General features: G+C 35.9%; 1 protein-coding gene across 4 annotated transcripts in view; it reads right to left on the reverse strand.

The window, feature by feature from the left end:
- The window catches only part of LYST (lysosomal trafficking regulator), a 227,792-nt gene that overhangs the window by 139,648 nt on the left and 70,110 nt on the right, over positions 1-18,034 (reverse strand). For all 4 annotated transcript variants that reach the window (XM_055235072.2, XM_055235071.2, XM_055235074.2 and 1 more), the window contains exons 4-10: positions 15,328-15,418; positions 10,826-12,887; positions 8,106-9,135; positions 6,966-7,127; positions 5,371-5,527; positions 3,348-3,574; positions 2,797-2,863 (exon numbers count right to left, since the gene is read on the reverse strand). In XM_055235072.2, coding sequence (XP_055091047.1) covers positions 2,797-2,863; positions 3,348-3,574; positions 5,371-5,527; positions 6,966-7,127; positions 8,106-9,135; positions 10,826-12,887; positions 15,328-15,418 — 3,796 coding nt within the window. The remainder of the gene's footprint in view (positions 1-2,796; positions 2,864-3,347; positions 3,575-5,370; positions 5,528-6,965; positions 7,128-8,105; positions 9,136-10,825; positions 12,888-15,327; positions 15,419-18,034) is intronic.

The following is an 18,034-nucleotide window of genomic DNA, read 5'->3' on the forward strand; positions in this document are numbered from 1 at the left end:
TTGACAAAGGTGCCAAAACCATTCAATGGGGGAGGGACAGTCTCTTCAACAAATGATGCTGAGAAAACTGGATATTCACACGTGAAATAATAATAATAAACTTGGGTCCTTACCTAACATCGTATACAAAATTTAACTCAAAATGAATTCAGGATCTAAATGTAAAACTATATATCCCTAAGAATAAAACTTATGGGGAACACTCCATAATATTGGATTTGTCAATGATTTCTTAGATATGACACCAAAGGTACAGCCAACTAAATAAAAAAATAGATAAATCGGATTTCAAAACGAAAAACTTTTGTGCATCAAAGGATACTATCAACAGAGTAAAAACACAACCCACAGAATGGGAGAAAATATTAACCTATCACATATCTGATAAGAAATCAATATCCAGAATATATAGAGAACTCTTAAACCTCAACAACAAAAAAAGAAACAACCCAATTCAAACATAAGCAGAGGGCTTGAATAGACATTTCTTCAAACAAGATATACAAATGGCCAATAAGTACATGAAAAGAGGTTCAACATCACTAATCATCAGGGAAATACAAATCAAAATCACAAGATAGCACAATGAGAAAAATGTCAAACAAATTCTGATACAGGGACATTCTGACCAGTACCCCTCAGAACTGTCAAGGCCAACAAAAACAAGGCAAGTCTGAGAAACTGTTACAGTCAAGAGGTACCTAAGAAGACATGACAACTAACTATTATGTAGTATTATCCTGGATAAAATCCTTGAACAGAAAAAGGACATTAGGTAAAAATTTAAGAAATCTGAATTATGGACTTTAGTTAATAATAACGTATCAATATAAGTTCATTCATTATAATACATATATCATAAAAATTAGATGTTAATAATAGGGGAAACTGGCAGGGAGGGGTGTAATGGGAGAACTCTCTATAATATCTGTTCAATTTCTCTGTAAATCTGAAGCTGTTCTAAAAAATAAAGTCTATTAATAAAAACTGAAGGAGAATTGCTTAACCTGGGAGGTGGACGTTGCAGTGAGCTGAGATCATACCACTGCACTCCAGCCTGGGCAACAAGGGCAAAACCCTGTCTAAAAAAAAAAAACCAAAACAAACAAACAAACAACCCCCCAAAAAAAACACTGAAAAAAGGAATCTATGCAAAGTAAAAAATTTAAAAAATGATTAGAAAGAGAACTAAAGTGCTGAAACATGCTACAACATGAATGAAAGCTGAAAGCATCATGCTATGTGAAAGAAACCAGTCACAAAAGACCACATATTCCATTTACATGAAAAATATCCAGAAAAGGAAGTAGATGAGTGATTGCCAGGGGCAGGAGAATCCATGCAGGGGAGGGTTAAGGTGCAATAGGCAATAAATGCTAAAGGGTACAGGGTTTCTTTTGGGGGTGATGAAAATGTTCTAAAATTAATTGTGGTGATGGTTGCACAGCTCTGTAAATAAACTGCCTACTACAAAACACTGAACTATACACTTTAAGTAGGTGAATGTTATGGTATGGGAATTATATCCCAATAAAGCTGTCATTAAATAATGGAACATAATTTCTCAGAGTTAAAAACACATATTCAGATCACAAGGATTCACTAAGTGCCTAGCATAATAATAAAAATACACCCATATACTAAATAAGTAAATGAAGGAGAAGAGAAAGCTTTTCCTTACAGTACAATCTCAGTTAATAAATGAAGGAATGATGGAAACAGAAAATCACTATTTGGCAGATACCACAGAATTAACTGTTTCAGTCAAGAATCATCATACTTTCATATTTTTTTCATAATACTAAAATTAGTGGATGAAAGAATGAGAAAAAATACATTTACATAGTCTCAAGTTATCTCCCCACAAGATACTTATTAATTATAAAGGGAAAATAGTAACTTTACAATAGAGAAACTTGGCAAACACCTCCTTAACCACATGATCAAAGTTAACATCACCAGTAGTAAGATCCAGATATCATAAGTCCTTTTGATATGATGCACTCAGAAGGACCCAATATCACTTCTGAGTATTCCTGCCAAAAACGTATAACCTGAATTTAATCATGAGAAAACATCATACAAACCAAAATTAACGTCTCGTGTAGGCTAGCCTTAATTCTCCAACTAAAATTTAGATTTCTTGTGATTAGCAATCATTAAGAATTTCTCAAATGTCTGAGGAAGTACCAAGTACAGAGTAATCAATATCAGATATGGCAACAACATGGCATTAGACTGGGTTACAGTCCCCACAATGCCACTTCTTTGTATATGATCCTAAACAACTCAACCCTTTGGAATCTAGATTTTCCTCTCTATAAACATACTTGCACTCTGTCTATTTCGTTGTGTGGATCTGAGGAACAAATGAGATAATGCATATAAAGACACTTTTTTGAAATCACAGAGCACTATGTCAATGGAAGCCTTTTTTTTTTTTTTTTTTTTGAGACAGGGTCTTGCTCTGTCACCCAGACTGGAGTGCAGTAGCACGATCATGGCTCACTGCAGCCTTGGCCTCCGGGGCCTAAATGATCCTCCCACCTCAGCCTCCCAAGTAGCTAGGACCACAGGCATGTGCCACCACACCTGGCTAATTTTTATAGAGACGGGTCTCTCTATATTGCCCAGGCTGGTCTTGAACTCCCAGGCTCAAGTGATCCACCTGCCACCTCAGCCTCCCAAAGTGCCAAGATCACAGGCATGAGCCACCACACCCGGCCAGAAGCCATTATTATCAACTTTTCACATAAAATAATTTCAGAGCTATTGTTTAAAACAGTTTCAACTTACCTTGAAAATCAGAATCAGCCTGTGTTAAAATACTCAAGAACCCTCCTAAAAGATTTTTCACAGTTCCCTGAAGATTAAAAAAAAACACAAAATTAAATTACTTACCTCACAGAAGCATGAAACAACTGTAATGTCATAATAAATTATATGATAGGGTATCTACTATATATATATATATATGTATTTAAAAATGACTAAAAAGACTACTATGTGTAGGATTATACTAATTTTCATTTTCTTTTTATACTGATTTTTCAAAACAGCGAGCATATATTAAAATTAAATGCATTTTAAAAAATATTACCCATTCTCAGAAATAGATGAGGATTTACTACTGGCTAGCAAAGGACATTAATTTTTTATGCTACTTTAGAAAACTATGGAATTAGAAGATTTTGGAATACCACTTGTAGGTATTCACCTGCGGTACCAGAAAAGATAAGTAATCATCTCAAATAACTTTCAGAAAAGTTGGGTTATACATAAGGAGATGTTATTGGGTGATGAGTCTGAAAAATATTGATCACATTTAACTAAATGAATTTTTTTACCTGTTGCATGAGCAGAAAAACATTCTTTTCTTTCTGCCTAATAATTTTCAAAAAACTCTCAAATACATGGGCAAGCACATCAAGTTTGGCTTTACTAGCAGAAAGCAAATTTAATTCCAGCATACAAATCTCAGGATATATTATTTCCCCTTGAGTGAGGTTTTCGAGTAAGTCATTTGGACTGCTTGATGCACTGAAACCTTCTGTTTCAGACTTTAAGTCTACCCCTGAAAAGAGAAAAACAATAGGTTATTTTTATTCCCTAAACACTAAATATGACTAACTTTATTAATCATTTAGAAGATCTAGTGGCAAAAGTACTATTCAGAGGATGCTTACAAAACCTTTTCCAATCTTTTCCTATAACACAACTTTTGACAATGATATGGATATTTTGAAGATTAATGAGTTGCCTTAAAAGCAATTTTCATCTTCAATAGAACTACAAATTTTACAAATAAGAATTTTTACAGACATATGATAGAGATTTAACACATCCCATGGACACAACTTTAAAAAAAAAAAAACCTATTCAAACTTTCTGACCCCCCAAATACCTAAATCACAGAGCAGTTCAATTTGCCTACCCAAATCTTTGTGAAAATAGTAGGCTTGACTAGTGGTTGGATGAATTATCAATTTTGCCTTCTTCGCAAGTGAGAAACAGACTCTGTCTTATTGAATATTGCATTTTGGAAAATTTGACTTATATGATCTTTTAAGACTGCTGTGCTCTTAATAAAATGTTGATACAGTTAAGAAATTTATAAATTTCTACCTAGACCAGAATTCTTTAAGTTGAGATCTACTTAGCAAACATAAAAAACGAGGAAATCCAAAATTATAAAGTCAAATCTGTACTATGGCAAGCTGTACTATAAAAAAAAAGTAATAAACCAATATTTTTTCAAAAAGCACCAGTCATGGGTCCATCAAGCCCTTTAAGTAAGATATCAGTGATAATTCCCATTCACTAGATGAGAGCGAGAAAACTGACTGTGAGGAAGATATACTACTGAGAACTCAGTGAAGACTAGCAGTGGCTGGGTGAGGTGGCTCACGCCTGTAATCCCAGCACTTTGGGAGGCCGAGGCAGGTGGATCATGAGGTCAGGAGTTCGAGACTAGCCTGGGCAACATGTGAAACCCCATCTCTACTAAAAATATAACAATTAGCTGGGCACGGTGGCGGGCTCCTGAAATCCTAGCTACTTGGGAGGCGGAGGCAGGAGAATGGCTTGAACCTGGGAGGTGGAGGTTGCAGTGAGTCGAGATCACGCCACTGCACTCTAGCCTGGGTGACAGAGCAAGACTCCATCTCGAAAAAAAACAAAAACTAGCAGTACTAGGACACTCACAAGGCCAGCATATAAAAAGATGGAGTCTTGCCAGAAGTCTCTTGGCTCTAATCAACCCATCTTTTCCATGCTACTCATTTTAAATCCAAAGACAAGGGAGGAAAGGATCATAGGCAATATAGTTCCATCCTAAAGACAAACTGAGCTGTGGTAAACTAAGAAGAAATCTATGCTTGGCTGTCACAGGCAGGTGTCTTCATTCCTTGTATTATGTATTCTTCATAACAAACTGCCTGAATGCTCTTCCTGCCAGTGTTTGTCTGCCTAGCTTGATTTCATTTAGTCCTCAATGTAAACGTTGCCTCTTCAGAAAGGACTTCCCTCACCACCCAGTTACTATTATGACATCACCCAGTTTATCGATTTCTATTTTATTATCTACTTCTAGTATTTATTGTTTTTCACACTAGAATATACATGAAACTGGGGACTTTGTCCTTCACTCCATGTTCTTAAGCACTCAGACCATGTGTGTGATACCAAACTATATCATATTGTTGCATATATGAATGCCAGACTGTTGGGAAGATCAATAAAATGATTATGCAACACATTTGTTAAACTGTAAGGCAATACAAAATTATAAAGTGGTATTATTATGAACCATTTTGCTATTTAATGATCTGGCTTGCAGATCGAATTACAAGCACTTCAATGATATTTTACCATCATCCTGGGTTTCGCCATCTTCAGGATTGCTTTCACTATCTGCTTCGTAACCTTCTTCTTCAACTAAAAGTTTAAAACTACAACACTGAGAATCCTCAGCTTCTTCTGAAAAATCACCAGGCTGGGATGACAATTCTTCTGCAGATTGATGACTCTATAAATCAGTGTAATTCAAAGGTTGTAACATTTGCTTGTTTTTAGTAATAGAATACTTATTACTCAAAAGTCATGTTAAGGACAGTTTCAACATTTTCTTGAAGAAAAAAACTTAGTAAACAATATGAATCATTATAAATTATGAAATTCACTCAGCAAAATTTCCCAGATCCTTTCAGACAACTTAATACCTCAAAAAAGGGGTTTCTAACAAAGTAAGTTATAGGTCATTTCAGTTTAATAAATAAATCTATGTAAGAAATTTCATTCTAGTTATACAATTGGAAATGACTAAAAACCACAATGTGGTAAAATTTTACTTCACACAATTTAATACTAATATATATTATTGGTGCACATTTGTTAATAAAAAAGATTTTTTCATAAGGATTTTTATAAATGCCTCATAAATTAGGTAACTAGAGCAGACAAGACATTTTTTTCAAAGGGATTAATTAAAAGATCTCAGAATGCAACTGTCTACATAACAAGCATCTCAGAAGTCAAGAGTTCCAGTACTAACTTCCTGTGCAAGAAAGAAATTTTCCTTCTCTTATAAAAATTCCACTAATACCTTCATTTTAGAAAACGTTTTCACTTAAAGAAGCTCAGAATACTTCATCATTGTAACAACAATAAAAGGTAGAATAAAGTAGGTATTTTAACATTTTACAGTTAATCAATTAATTCAGTAATATGATGAACTTATTCATAGCTATTTCAGCATGTTTTTAAGTTATGGCAAATAGTAACATAAAATGTTATTTCAAAACCTTATAAAACATTATATATATGGCTAGATCAAGGAGTTAAAAGAGAAGTTATGTAAAAAATAAAGGACAGATGGCAATTAAAGGTAAAATAAACATAAAATGAGAGGGAAACAAGCCAATTATGCACCACATAATTTTAGGAAAGAAAATTACAATAGTTGTTTCAGGAAAAAATGTTAAACAACTAAAAACACTGTGACTGCTATTTTTTTGTAAGTACTAGTCATTTTTATGTTGAATGATTTAAAATTAATGTGAGTAGAGAGTTCTGGAAATATTAGCTGTACCACCAAAGAACCAGATAGGATAGGTAAATCATCACCATCCCTGAATTAGCATTTAATAAACTATCAGGTATATGTAAAATATACCAAATCAAGTAACATATTTCTGTTCTAACTGGAAGTAATTCTCAGTAAATTTCCAGATTAGATAAGGAAAAGCATATCATATTGCTCTCCTGTTATGTGTAAGACGGGGCAATGACAAAACACTGTCTATCCCATCATATATCCATCACGAGGAGATAAGATCCACTGAACTCATCTGACCAAGTCCTAGTCCATATGCTCTAATGACATTCATCAGCGTCCTAGTCTCATCCCACACTTCCACCTCTGCTGGTCATACCCAAAGAACACAACTATATGTTGTTATTCATACCTTCTCAGTCATAGCATCATTATGTTCAAAATCTGCTGAATAATTCCCGAGGGCAACTCGAAGCAGGGCATCAAATAAAGGCTTTGCTAGTTGTGTTTCAATCACCTTTGACTGGGAAAGATGGTCCCTCATTTCAAATAATATATTTTCCACAGACAAGTTCTAAGGTAAAATAAAAAAGACTAAGAATATTAATAACCATTAAAAAAACTAAATGATGAAAAAATAAATAATAAATTAATATTTACCTAAGTATAAAGCTAATCCATTTATTTGCAGTTGATATGAAAGCAAAATGACTATATAAATATCTAGCTCTATATAAACATCCTGTTAAAATTAACAACATTTTTATTGATAAAATAGTTCATGTTATTTGGTTTTCATTGCAGCATGGTAAAGAATGGCAAGAAATTATGCTAAGCAAAGAAGTCAAAGCAAGACCGAAGAGTTTTGTGTGCTGTGTTAAAGCATGTGAATTTCAATTGTGGAAATTTAGTGTGGAAGCATCAGGATTTTTTGGAGATAAGGCAACATGGAGGCTGGAACTGAAGTAGGAAGAGCCTGTTGGCTGACTGAACAGTTAGGTGTAAGTTAGTGAGAACAGAAGAGGTCTGCCATATTCCAGGTCCCTAGATTCCTTTTTAGTTGAGAAATGATCTCAGGAGAAAATTTGTAAGAATGTGAGGTAAAGCAGAAGAGGTTAGGGAAGAATCTGGACAAAGATGTGGTTTTAGGAGAAGTCTAGTCCCAGCCTCATTTCCTGGGAAGCTCTGGAGCCTGAAGTGCCCCACAATGATTGTCCCCACTTCTTAAAGCCACATCTATCAGCATTAGCTATGAGCATCCTTCCCAGGCATCTCCCATCGGTCAAGGGCAATTCCTGGAAGATGGATGCTGATGCGCAGATGGTGAATGGGTGATCAGTTTGGTAAAGGAGATCTGGGCAGGGCAGCCAACAGCATCACACAAAGATTTAGATCTTTCAACTTTGAAACACAATATCCATTATTATTCATCTGACACTTATAAAATGTGTGTGTATGTATGTGTATATATATATATAAAACATAATATATATGTGTGTGCATATATATGTATATATATTACATAAGAGCTGGACTAAGGACAAGGTATTACCTGATTAGGTAACTCCAATTCCATCTTCTGTTGACTAGTTCTGGCACCATGAAGACAAATGGCCAGAAGGGCTTCCAAAAGTCGTATACTCTGAAGTGAGGTCTCACTTTCTGGACTTGTAAATATCTTTGCTTCCTCGGGAGCGGCTTCAGTAGCTGAAACTTGTTCCACATTTATGGAAGAAATATGCTGTAACTCTAATTTACCTAAACTGTCAGCACTCTTTTTTAGACTATCTAGTTCTGATGGTATGGGGTCACTTTTTATAGTCAAAGATAATAAATCTTCCTTCACAGTTATCTCAGGTTGAGAAATTCTGTTTAAATCCTGGTTTTCATTTACATTTGTATCTCCCTCCTTTTTTCCTTGCTCCTCTTTGCGACTTCTGAACAGTTTCTGTATTATCATAAATATTAACTTATGACATACTCGGAAACCACCAAGCCTATAAAACTGTTCCTGGAAGACTGAACTCAACATGTATATCCAACGACACATAGACCAAATGTCTGCTGCTTGGTGCATATATTCAGGAGAAGGCAAGACAAGGCTCTCGAGAGATAAACATGGCAGCATAAGACTTAAGGGCTCGCTGGCTGTGCTGTCATAGCCAGAAGTATCTTCTGAGTCATTGGCCGACTCCCTATCAGACTCTGCTTCTTTACTTATGCATAAAAACGCCACACAGAGGAATAGGTTTATTGTGTTGATATGAACATCTTGGTTAACAGTCTTCCGTCTCTTTGGATAAGCTTCTTTGAGGCCAGCATAAAATTTGCTGAGACTCTGAGGAGAATCTGAATAAGCTTGCTGATGATGAAAAGAAGTACCCACATGTACAGAGGACAACTCCTTCTGTTCAGTGTCTATCCCATCAATACCTGGAACTGAGGCATCTTTCTGTTGCTCCCCTAGGCTGATTATCAGAGTTTCAAATGCTTTTAGAGAATGACTTCGAATACCATTTAAGTAATTTAATTCGATTATTTGACTTACTCCATTACAACTCAAAAACAAATCTCTTATTACCCTGTAAAAGAAAAAAAGCATGTAAAAAGGTTTAAATAAAGAAACATCATTTATAAATAGGTACATATAGTATTTAATATATCACTATCGCATGTGGGGTATACTAACCACTACCTAATTTTATTCATCAATTATCAGGCTAAAGTTCTTAGTTAAATATAATTAGGACCTCAAGTTACTTTCTAATTACTCTGATATCCTTCTTCAAACATTTGTATATATGGCTCCAGCAGTATCTAAAAAGAAAAGATTACCTGTCCCACATTAAATGAAGCAATTCAGGGAAGAAAATTTTTCTCCAAATGGCAAATTCTATATACATTCTGAACACCACAGCCACCACCTCACTTGAGGTGGACACCCTGAGGGCAGGCAAGCATGTGTTTGTTCGTTAGTTTGTCTGCCTGACGGTTCATTTGGGAATTTTTGTTTACTTTAAATCTATACCTTATGAAGGGTAAGAATCACACTACAGAGCTGAAAATCTTCAGAAGGCTCAGCATCACATGAATTTCCCTTCTAATTGGGCTAGTTGAACAGAGCCAATGGTACAAATACTATAAAAGGTTTTCAACTCTGTCTCCGGTGAGACTTGTGTCTAGATCACTGGAATCCTAGTAATAACTTTAATATAAGCCAGCTAGGTGATTCTCAGCCCTTTCATCACAAAGATCCAGGTTGTCCACAAATATGCCAAAGAGTTACAAAACTTTCAAATCCGTCAGTTCTATTTATACAGTGCCAAAATGTCAGAAAAATTTTTAAATGACTGTAAGGCATTGATTTAACATCAATAATAGTTTTAAAGTAGTTGTACTAAGATTGACCAAAAAATGCCACACATGAAGATATTAATGATAGGTTATTTCTGTATAAGTTTCTAAAATGGTATATGCACTAATTTGAAAGGCCAGTCTACCTATTCATTTATAAAACTATTTTTAAATGCACCAGATTTGGCAATCACAAAGTCTGGAAAACTCACTGATAGGATTAAAAGTAATTTTAATCTTCTTGTTTTTGTTTATCTATATTTTCTAATTTTTCTACATATATTGCAGAAGTTATAAATGTAAATATAATATTTTAAAATTAATAATCCCATTAGTGCCTCTGCCTCAATAATCGTTTTATGTATTATTTTACATGTAATACATATTTTACATAGTTGTAAATAAGTGAACACTATTTTAATTGTTTATATTTTACCCATAAGATACTATAATCATTTTCTCATATTCCAATATGATCTTGGTAAACATTTTCAATGGCCAATAATATTCTATCAAGGAAATATAAAGTAATTAAACTTGCTCTGCTCTTGGATATCTGTGTTTCATCTACGTGTTTCTCAGAAGTATATCTAAAACTTTTCTTTTTGTTGAGAAATTAAAATCAATGGCTCTATCCTCTTCTCTATAAACAGCTCAGTAAAAAATGCATACATACATAAACAAATGGTTAAAACAAATCTGACATGGAAGGAGAACATTTTTTGTTCACAAATTGAAATTAAATCCTAGGAAAGAATAAAGAGTAAATACGATCACACTACTGCCAAGGCCCTGGAGATATCAGTGTTAGAAGTTTAAATGCATACACTTTATCACTCACTTGAAAGCATCCAATGAAAAAGATCTAGACATGTGCAACAACCCCCAACGCCCCCACCCCAACACACACATACAAACCTGGATTTAAGCAGGATAGGCAGAGTTTTTACATAAACCTGAAGCACGTCCTGAGGCAAGCACTGGTTATGATGGCTACATACATGACTTTGAGCTGAAGTAATGCTTAGGTGTTGACAATGATGTGCTAATTCAACTCCTCTTTGGAGCACAGGATTAAATATGTAATTATATAGTTTCCACTGAACAACTATATTGCCTTTCTGGATTAAATTGCAAATGTGATTTGCAATCTGTATACTATGTAATCTGTCTTCTTCAAAAACAAAGTTCTGATAAGCCTTTAAAGCATCCCATTTCCACAACAAATCTTCAGATCCACTGCTGGGCAGGATCCCTTGAAATCTGTAAGAAGGACTGGATAAACATAAGTTTCCCTGCAGTGTCTCTTCTAATTGGGCTAGTTGGTCAGAGTCAACAGTACAAATATTACAAGCTGCTTTTTTAATTTTTGGTGATATCTCTGCTCCTCCTAACTGATCCAAAATAAGTTTGTTAAGGATATTCAATATATGCTGCTGAAAATTTTTCAGTGCTGGCAATTTAAAAGCATGGAGCAAAGGAATGATTACAGATTTGGGATCCATACAACAGCATATTCCAATGTTATGAATACCCGATAGGATCTGGACACAAGTGCTGCTCAAGGAAGCCTGCTGTAGTAAGCGCAAGCACTGATGGGCACACACTGCAATGCAACAGCACCGCTCAGGATAATAAACATCTCCATCTGCAGTCTCTTCAAATGGGTTTTTGGAAACCTGGTTTTTAAAAGCCGAAACCAGAAGACCTGAGAGATCTCGGTGATGATGCATAAAATGAGAATATTCACATCGTCTGTGCCTTTTTCTTGTACACATCGAATGATGAAGTTGCTCTGATTTCACTTTTTTGACAGTGCTCATTATTTTCATCACACTATTTATTAGGGCTTTCAAATGCTCTGAGGCCTCGGGAGGAACTCCATTTCTTAAAACCAGCCATTCCATTTGAAGAACTGCTGTTTCAAATAAATTAAATCCATGATGCTGAATGAATTCTTGAACCAAATCCATGGCTTGACTGAAGTAGAAGGGATTTGAAGCTGCACTTTGAAGACAACAGATCAGAATCTGAAGAACTCCTTCCAAAAGCTCAGGTAAAAGAAGGGCTCTATGACGATACTTTGAAAACACAAAATCTTCCTGAACCTCCTGCAGTGTTTTCTTTTGTCTTGGTGCAAAAGGGTCAGGCTGCTTTTCTAGGCATATTCTAATTTTTAAAGCTGCTCTAAGCAACTCGGTTAAATTTTTCCTAAGATTTTCTGGCATCATCTCTGCAGTACTAACATCTACTGACAGAAGATGCAACACTGTTCGAAAGAGCATCCTTTGAATCAAAGCCACTGGTTCTTCAGTCCAACCTGCAGAAACTACTCGACTCTCCAAGTTGTCACTCAGACTACAGCAGTCCCCAAAGCCTGCTAGGAATTCAGTTAGTGTGGGCACTACACTGGCTGCTAAAGGAGAACTATGATTCAAGGTAATGTCAAACTTACAAACTTTTTCTAATAAAGATAACAAAACATGACATAAGTCAAACGGAGAATTGTTCATGTTACTGATAACAGACAAGGCAGCTGGCTCACTTAAAATGTCAGTGTTTGACTCCTGTCTCGGAATAATCTCTCTGGAATTTCCCAAAGCCATAGCATCTGGAGGAGTCTGTTCTTCTTTGGTTGCTAAGTGGTCAAGTTTAGCTATAGGGTGGTCTTGTTTAGGAAACGATGTTACAAAATGCTGCAGCAGATGGGGCCTTCTATGCTTATTCATTGCTATGCCTTTTTCATCTGAATTGGCTTCTGAATCTGAGGTGGAGAGCTGTGTCTTTCTTGCATCTCTTATAGAATAGCGATGGGTAATTTTACGCTGTCGTCTGCTTTTTCGAAAAACATTTACTTTTGCAGAAACCTGACTAGACAGGACACTTCCTTCTAAATGTAATTTTTCCTGAGTGGATCTTTGTGAACTTGAGTTCTTTTCTTTGGTCAGGATTATATCTGCTGAGAGCGGTAGATTAAAATCTAATGGAATGAAAAAAGAAGACTTAGAATATCTCAGCATGTTTTAAAACTCAATTTTAAGGTGACAGCCCTCTTATTTATCTTAAATCCACTAAAGGAGTTTATCCTCAATGTATTTTGCTGCAGGGCTGATTTCCTTCATTTATGTCATATCTCTGGGTTACCTCCTCTCACACTTATCCTTACTCTAAACACTAGCTGACATTAGTTCAAAGGATACAAATTGATTTTTAAAACAACAAAACAGAGGCACACCTATACTTACTCTAAACACTAGCTGACATTACTTCAAAGGATACAAACTGATTTTTAAAACAACAAAAGAGAGGCTGGGTGAGGTGGCTTATGCCTGTAATCCCAGCACTTTGGGAGACTGAGGCAGGTGGGATCACTTGAGGTCAAGAGTTTGAGACCAGCCTGGCCAACACAGTGAAACCCCGTCCCTAGTAAAAATACAAAAATTAGTCAGATGTGGTGGTGCACGCCTGTAATCCCAGCTACTTGGGAGCCTGAGGCAGGAGAATCGCTTGAACCTGGGAGGCAGACATTGCAATGAGATGAGATCGTGCCACTGCACTCCAGCCCAGGTGACAGAGTGAGACTCTGTCTCAAAACAACAACAAACAAAAGAGAACAGAGTTAAGAAAGTAAATCTGATTTAAAACTATATATTATATTCTAACTTCAACATGAGATGCTATAGATTATCTGGTATTTAGTGCTATTGTTCATACTATTTACAAATCTCTTTCCATAGTACCACTAATTAAGATATAAGGATGTATTATATTCTCAAAAATAGTATTCATAGACCTGATATAACTTAACAACTTTAAGATTTTTCTAAAATTATTTCAAAATCATACACTATATGCCAAATGTTCTCCAAAACTGAGGTTTAAAGAATTCTTTATTCAAATTATTTCTCAAATGTTTCAGCACTGAACTAGGCACCAGGTATAGACATCATTATTTCATCCCCAGTGCCTAGATAGGGCCTGGCATATGGTCAACACTCGGTAACTACTTCTTAGGGGAAATGAATGAATTCTCCCTTTAACTAAAAAGATAATTAAATCAGTCTTTCTCTTTGCAGTATGTAGTAAGAGCTATATAAAAAAGTAGCTGTAATTTAGAGTGAATAAATTAAAATCTGTAAATAAAAAATCTGTGCTTTACTAAGACAGGGAAAGCAAACCAGATGGGAAGAGGAGAAATTAAAAGGAGTCTGACAAATTCCACCCAAGCAAAAGATGCAGACAATGAAGACAACTTCCCCCAAAGAGCATTAATCAGATTTCTTAAATGATTAACAATTTGTGAATTCTGCAAACTCAGAAAAAAATAAAAGCAGAGAGTTAGTGAATCAATAAATAAACAGAAAAACCGTATTACAAGACCTTAGATACCTCCTTAAAAAAAGCCCCATAAAATTCACTAAAAATACAGGAATTAAAATACAATAATTTTTTTTTAACCTGAGAGATCTTCAAACATCTCACAAGTCACATATCACAAGAAAGGGTCAAGAGGAAAACTATTAATCTCTCCAATGAAACATTTAAAGTTTCATGTACTTTATAGTCATATGATTTCTTCAAAATCATAAATTAAAAAAATCTATTGACCTTACATACAATAATTCTACCCAAGCTTGAAACAAAATATTACATCAAATGTATCCTTTAGGCTGGGCACGGTAGCTCAGGCCTGTAATCCCAGCACTTCGGGAGGCTGTGGTGGGCAGATTACTTGAGGTCAGGAGTTTGAGACCAGCCTGGCCAACATAGTGAAATCCCATCTGTACGTACTAAAATGCAAAAATTAGTCTGGCATGGTGGTGCACACCTGTAATCCCATCTACTCAGGAGGCTGAGGCACAAGAATTGCTTGAACTCAGGAGGCTGAGGTTGCAGTGAGCCGAGATCACCACTGCCCTCCAACCTGGGCGACAGAGTGAGACTCTGTCTATAAAAAAAAAAAAAAAAAAAAAAAAAAAAATTATACTTTAAAGGCAACGCTAGAAAAACTAAGCTAAAACAAATATTACAAAAGTCACTTATAGAATACTGGTAATAGAAAGCAGTCTTTAAAATAAGCAAAGAAACTTTAATTTCTTTATTCAGACTTTTCACTTCCAACTTTTCACTATCCATTTTTCTGATGTTATGCTGCACACCTAGACTCACTCCTTCTGATAAGTTTCTGCTTCTTCATACATTTTCTAATCATCAGTACATTCAAGTACTTCCCCCAAGAAGCACCGTGGTTTTTGTGTTATTGAAAGGAAAATGTGTTTGCCTAAATAATTTTTCATATTTAGTATGAATAAATCACAATAACATATACTGTTCTGAATCAGAATCAAACACTCAGGCAGAAGTAACTTTCCTATGAAATTTTGATAACACAAGTGATATGATAAAGGGAAAAAGCATACCTGTTGCTTTTTCTTCTTGGACAGGTATCTTCCATACCAGTGGAAGGAGAGACAGAAGAAGAGTCAGGAGTTCTTCTCTACATGTCAATGCCTATGTCAGTAACAAAAGAATCCTTCATGTTCTAAGGCAGTAAGACACATCAGTTCCTAATATCTTGTCTTAAACTGAACCAAAAAATCCTTTTTCTTGAAAGGATGCATTTGAAAAGCTAAGAATCAAATTAACCTATCTTCAATCCAGTTAAAGCTGTGATACTTTTAAGTTTATAAGCCTTTCTAATGATAGAAGAATCTAAGAGTATTTGACAGTATTTAGCACACTCTTGCTGATATTTCTAAAAATAGCTGTTATTACCACCATGCACATTGCAAGAATTCCTCACCTATGAAGAAACAGATTTGCTAGGTGAAAATGAAAAGTTAAGCCCTATTAATTAGCAAAGCAATGCTACAAAGTTACTAAAAAATGTGAAGCCTTCATGCAGTTAAATGTAAAACTCAGAGACAATTTTAAAAAGAGAAATTGACATTATTAATAAATAATATATAAGGAGAGAAAGACTTATTAGTGAATGTAATCCAATAAATATTTATTGACTGCACACTATGTCCACAAAAATACTGTCTTACCCTTTCTGGAGGATATGGTCCAAGCCCTGGAGAAGGTCCCCTCATTTGGTCCATAAAATACATACACATAAACAGTTAAAGAACAGCAGAAGGCATGTAGTATGAGTAAGTATCCAGGGGTGGTACAAGCATTCAGTTTAGGAGTTCGGAAAAAGGACCAGTCATTATCAGAAGTATGGAAGGAGAATGGGAGCTAGAGAGCTAGACCTGGGACACCTGGAACATGGGTAGTAAAGGATTTAACGACAAATCAAGTTTGAGTTCTTGCCTTATACCAGTCGGTGGGAGAGGGGGTCGCATGATGACACAATCGGATTTGCTGAACAGAATTAGGTGGAAGGGGAAGCAGTATTAGAGGCAGGGAAACAATAATCCAGATGAGAGAGATGATGACTTTCTGAAATACTCCAACAACAGAAGGGAAAAGGAGACATACTTGAAGAACTGTAAGGTAGAACTAAAATAACTTGCAGTTGATTATCTATGGCACATAAGGGAGAAAAAAAAAAGATCTAAAAGGACCTACAGGTTTCTGGTTTCAGCAACTAGGTAGTTGATAATGTATTCACCAAGACAGGAAATGTACAAGTGGTATTAGGTTGGGATAAAGGTGATGGATTCACTTTTTAGACATATGGAGTCTGAGATGTCTATGGGCTATCCTAATGGCTTTTTAGTAGACAGTAAATGTATATAGATCTGGAACTTAAAAAAATATGAAGTAAATAACAAGATTTAGGAGTAATTGGGGTGGAAGGCAAGAACATAAGTGAGTTTTCCCAGGGCGAGAATATAGAATGACAATAGAAGACCACCAAAAATGAAACTCTGGACTTTAAAGACTTAAAGATGGGCAATGCTAAAGAAAAGCCTGGAAAGGCTTCTACTGAAAAGTAGCCCCCAGAAAGAGAAGTACAACCAGAGAAACCAAGGAAGAGACCAGTTCAGAAAAGAAAGGAGTCAGCAGGGCCAAAGCTGTTGCCCTTTCACTGTGTGACATGATGGCCGAAAAGCATTTAGCAACTGGAATGCCCCTTAACTGATGGCTTTAATGGAGTGATTTGGGTACAACTCCAATTACAATAGGCTGAAGAGTCAAAGGAAGTGAGAAAGTAAAGACAGGACATTTGGACTATTCCTTCTGGTGTCCTGGTTGTGAAAAGGCTCAGAATTCCTCAAAAAAGGCGTTTAGTAAAATCTAAACCCCTTTTTAGGCATAGAAAACCCTTCATGGCAATGATTCCTGTTGACCTGTCCAGTTTCAGCTCCCTCCGCCACACATGAGCCCTCCCCCACACATGAGCCCTCCCCATACATCTAGCTGGTAAGGGTTTCCCCTGAAAACTACTGGTCTCTGTGCTCCCAATAGGTCTTCCTCACATACACTGTTTCTGCAGTTCTCCATCCCCATCCTCCCATCTGCCAAACTGCAACTCATTCTCTAGGTTTTTAGTCCCTCTGTGGGGAGACTTCTCTAACACCCTACCTGTTTCCCTTAGTAAACTTAGCTTTCATGTTGCTGATTTGCTTCCATTCCAGCAAACACTCTGCTGAAGTGTTACTGTCTGAATGCCCATTTTCCTCTTCTATCCATTAAATAAATATTTCTTGATCCCCCTACTAAACAGGGCAGGCACTGTGTCAGGTACTTCAAATGCTGTGGTGAACACAATATCCATATCCTCATGAAGCCTACTTCCTAGCACAGGAGACAGAAAATAATGGGTAAAAATAAGAAAACTTCAGATATAATGCTGTGCTATGAAGGAAATTATCTAGGAAAGAGATTACAGAGTGACAAAAAGGGTAACATTTTAGACAGGCTATTTAGGATGGGCTATTTGAGCAGATACTTAATTGATGAGAAGAAGGAATCCATGCAAAGATTTGGAGGAAAAGGGCTCCTAGCAAGTATATGAAGTGTTGGGAATGGGTTTGGCTTTTTCATAGAAAGCAAGAAAGCTCGAAAGCTCCTAGATCTGATAAATAACTTCAGCAAAGTCTTAGGCTACAAAATCAATGTACACAAATCAGTGGCATTTCTATACACTGACAACACGCAAGCTGAGGGGCAAAC

This window comes from Symphalangus syndactylus, chromosome 19, assembly GCF_028878055.3.
Source record: "Symphalangus syndactylus isolate Jambi chromosome 19, NHGRI_mSymSyn1-v2.1_pri, whole genome shotgun sequence".
Taxonomy (NCBI): Eukaryota; Metazoa; Chordata; class Mammalia; order Primates; family Hylobatidae; genus Symphalangus; species Symphalangus syndactylus.